Source organism: Humulus lupulus, chromosome X (genome assembly GCF_963169125.1).
Source record: "Humulus lupulus chromosome X, drHumLupu1.1, whole genome shotgun sequence".
NCBI classification, from domain to species: domain Eukaryota; kingdom Viridiplantae; phylum Streptophyta; class Magnoliopsida; order Rosales; family Cannabaceae; genus Humulus; species Humulus lupulus.
Window position 1 is genome coordinate 125,360,972 of NC_084802.1, and position 3,519 is coordinate 125,364,490.

Genomic DNA, 3,519 nt, shown 5'->3' on the forward strand with positions numbered 1-3,519 from the left:
TTTGGTGAGGTGAATGTGATTGACATATTGAAAGAGATGCCTCTATTTGCTTTAGGGCAAGTGGGAGATTATTGGAAATAGTGTCTTTAAGGCAATTGTAGTTGACAAATGTTTTAAATGAAATAATTAATTGAATTGAATTATTATATATATAGACTATGTCCGATATTATGTTGATAATATTAAGTAAATTTCAAAAAATTTCAAAGTTTATTTATGTGGTATTAATCTCATATTGGTATAAGAAGATCGAGAATAAGATAATAAACTTAAAACAGTTCGTAGTAAAATAAAATTATGAAATCTACTACTAGTTCGATTTACTAGTTTTATGAATACAAATGATCTAGATCCACATCACTAGGATAGTAAAACACTCTATAATAAAATACAAAAACTCATATAAAATATAAATTTATCTTTATTCAACATATCTTCTTATTGGGCCTGTTATTGGATTGGAAGCCCATCATATCCTTCCAAGGAAGAGATATTGATTATTACAGGAATAAAAGGGGTGGACTCTTCACCACACGTTTACAAAACTGCATACGTCGAGTCTGGGTTTTCCTCCACTCTCCACTCACTCACCAATATGGCAAAAGCAAGCAAGAAACAACACCCTTCGATTTAAGTTGAATTGAAGAAACACCATTATATAAAAAATTTGTAGGTAATGAAGAAGCAATCACGAACATTGAATCATCTGGCGGTACTAATTCCAACGCTCCTGATGATGTACACGTGTCAAGCAATGATTAGCCCCAGCAACCTCCATCCCCTAATCCTAGTCCCGGGCAACGGCGGAAACCAGCTAGAAGCCAGGCTAACCAGCGCTTACGAGCCGCCGAGTCTGTTCTGCAACCGGTGGTACCCAATTTGCAAAAACAAGGATGGTTGGTTCAGGCTATGGTTCGACCCCAGCGTCCTATTGGCTCCTTTTACCAAGTGCTTCGCTCACTGCATGACACTTTACTACGACCCGCAAATCGATGATTACCATAATGCCCCTGGGGTCCAGACCCGGGTTCCTCGTTTCGGATCTACCCAATCCCTCCTCTACCTCGACCCTCATCTCAAGTAAGTTAAGCTAAGCTCACCCTTTCTGCTCCTGTCTGATTTTGTCTTTATTGAATAAACCTTCACGGATCAAAACGTGACTTAATGAGAAATTTTGATGTATACGACTCAAAATACGATTTTAATTCAATAATTTAGTAGCTAAGTAATATTATATGCATGGCCACCCTAGTACCTCTAGCTCGTCATTAGTTATTGTGTGACTAAATTTACCATAAATTATGTGGAGTAAACCTTCACGGATCAAAACGTGACTTAATAAGAAATTTTGAAGTTTACGACTCAAAATACGATTTTTCATTCAATAATTTAGTAGGTAAGTAATATTATATACATGATTCCTGATTTTTTTCCTGAACTTGTTGTAAAGTGAAACTTTCTTTTTATGTGGCTAATAAAATACCGATGTGGCTTTTTAGTAGTTGATGTGTATTATCTACATTAACATCATGTGTGAAATTTAAAATTTAAAATATTTTTTTATATAAAATATTAATTAATTAATTCAAAAAAAATAATTTAAATTTCAATTAAAAATAAAAAAATTATTATCTTAATCTTCCTTATTATTATCTTAATTTAAATCTTTTAAAAAAATTGAAAATATATGTGGCAGTGTTTTAATAAGGAAAATTAAGGTAATATTTTTTAATTTTTAATTAAAATTTAAATATATTTTCAATAAATTTTAAATTGTTTTTTGAAATTATTTATTAATTTTATAAAAGAAAATAGATTTTTAAACTTAAAATTATTTTTAATTTTGAATTACACACTTAGTTTAGTGCCGACATGAGCAATACACGTTAGCCAAATGTTATGCTAGTATTCAGTAAGCAACATGAGACAGAATTCAAGTTAGCCACATGAGACAGGTTAATAAGTGAATAATTTGGAGAATTTTTATATAAATAATTGTAAAAATCGATCGGTGAGAATGAAAATTTAGCATATAAATATTGGTTTTTTTTTAAATTATTTGTCAAAGAAAGGTTTCATTGTTTTGTAAAGTTCTAAATTAGTGAATTACACCAATGTCAGAGAGATAACAGGGTATATGTCACCTCTAGTGGGGTCTTTGGAGGAAATAGGCTACGAGAACGGAAAGACCCTTTTCGGAGCCCCATACGACTTCCGGTACGGTTTAGCTGCGGAGGGTCATCCGACCCAAGTTGGTTCCAAGTATCTAGAAGACCTAAAAGCTTTAATAGAGAACGCAAGCTCCTCCAATGGCGGAAAGCCAGTAATCCTTGTCTCACACAGCTTAGGAGGACTCTTCGTCCTCCAACTCCTCAATCGAAACCCTCTCTCATGGCGTCAAAGCTTCGTCAAACACTTCATCGCGATCTCGGCGCCATGGGGCGGCACTGTGGAGGAGATGCTTACCTTCGCTTCCGGCTACTCACTGGGAGTTCCACTCGTTGAGCCATTGCTAGTCAGGGGCGAGCAGAGAAGCTCCGAGAGCAACCTATGGCTGATGCCCAACCCCAATATGTTCGGTCGAGAAAGGGCATTGGTGATTACCCCCAACGACAACTATACGGCGTACGACATCCCCGAGTTCCTAAACGACATTGGATTCCCTCAAGGGGTCTATCCTTACAAAGCTCGCATATTGCCTCTGATGGATCGGAATCAGCTGGCGGCGCCTGGGGTCCCCATCTCGTGCGTGATCGGAAGTGGGGTACGGACGCCGGAGACTCTGTTCTACGGGCCGAATGGATTCGATGAGCAACCAGAGATTGTTTATGGGGATGGAGATGGGACGGTGAATATGGCCAGCTTATTGGGGCTTGAGTCGTTATGGAGCGATTTTAAGAACCAAACGCTTAGAGTGATTAAAATTGGTGGAGCTTCTCATACTCAAATATTAAAAGATGAAGGTGCTCTTTCTGAAATAGTGCGAGAAATTTCTAGTATCAATTCCCAGTTAAGTTTTGAAAAGTGACATAATTGTATTATTTTTAATTCAACAACAATAGTTTTGCTTCATAACAAGCAATTTTTTTTTATCCGAATACTTCATACAATTCAATTAATGACAATTATATCACACAATAAATTTTACAAAATCAAAATTATATTAAACATATGTACTAGTGAAGAAAAGATAAAGGAATATTTACACCATAACAACTTTTATTAAATAATTATTGATTTAAGACAGCAAAGTTATTTTACATGTATAAATTTTCTATTTTATTATACTCATTTCCATTTTAAATTTAATATATAGGTTTACTTAATTTAAAAATCAATAACTTTCATTTTAAAATTTAGTGGGACTGATTACTGGAATTACACCTATTGCTTAGAATAGGGGAAATACTCTTATTTCCATTTTTTTTTAGTTAATTTTAATAAAACTCATTTTCCTTCTCTCTCATGCATTGGGTGAGGTCACGATGTTAGGATACTATTAGGTTTCTTTTATAAATT

General features: G+C 34.7%; 1 protein-coding gene across 1 annotated transcript; it reads left to right on the forward strand.

Moving 5' to 3' along the window:
* Positions 1-524: 524 nt before the first annotated feature.
* On the forward strand, positions 525-3,092 carry LOC133803771 (lecithin-cholesterol acyltransferase-like 1). The gene is made up of 2 exons (XM_062241880.1): positions 525-1,080; positions 2,122-3,092. The coding sequence occupies exons 1-2, from the start codon at positions 677-679 to the stop codon at positions 3,026-3,028; spliced, it is 1,311 nt and encodes a 436-aa protein (XP_062097864.1). The 5' UTR covers positions 525-676; the 3' UTR covers positions 3,029-3,092.
* The last annotated feature ends 427 nt before the right edge of the window (positions 3,093-3,519 follow it).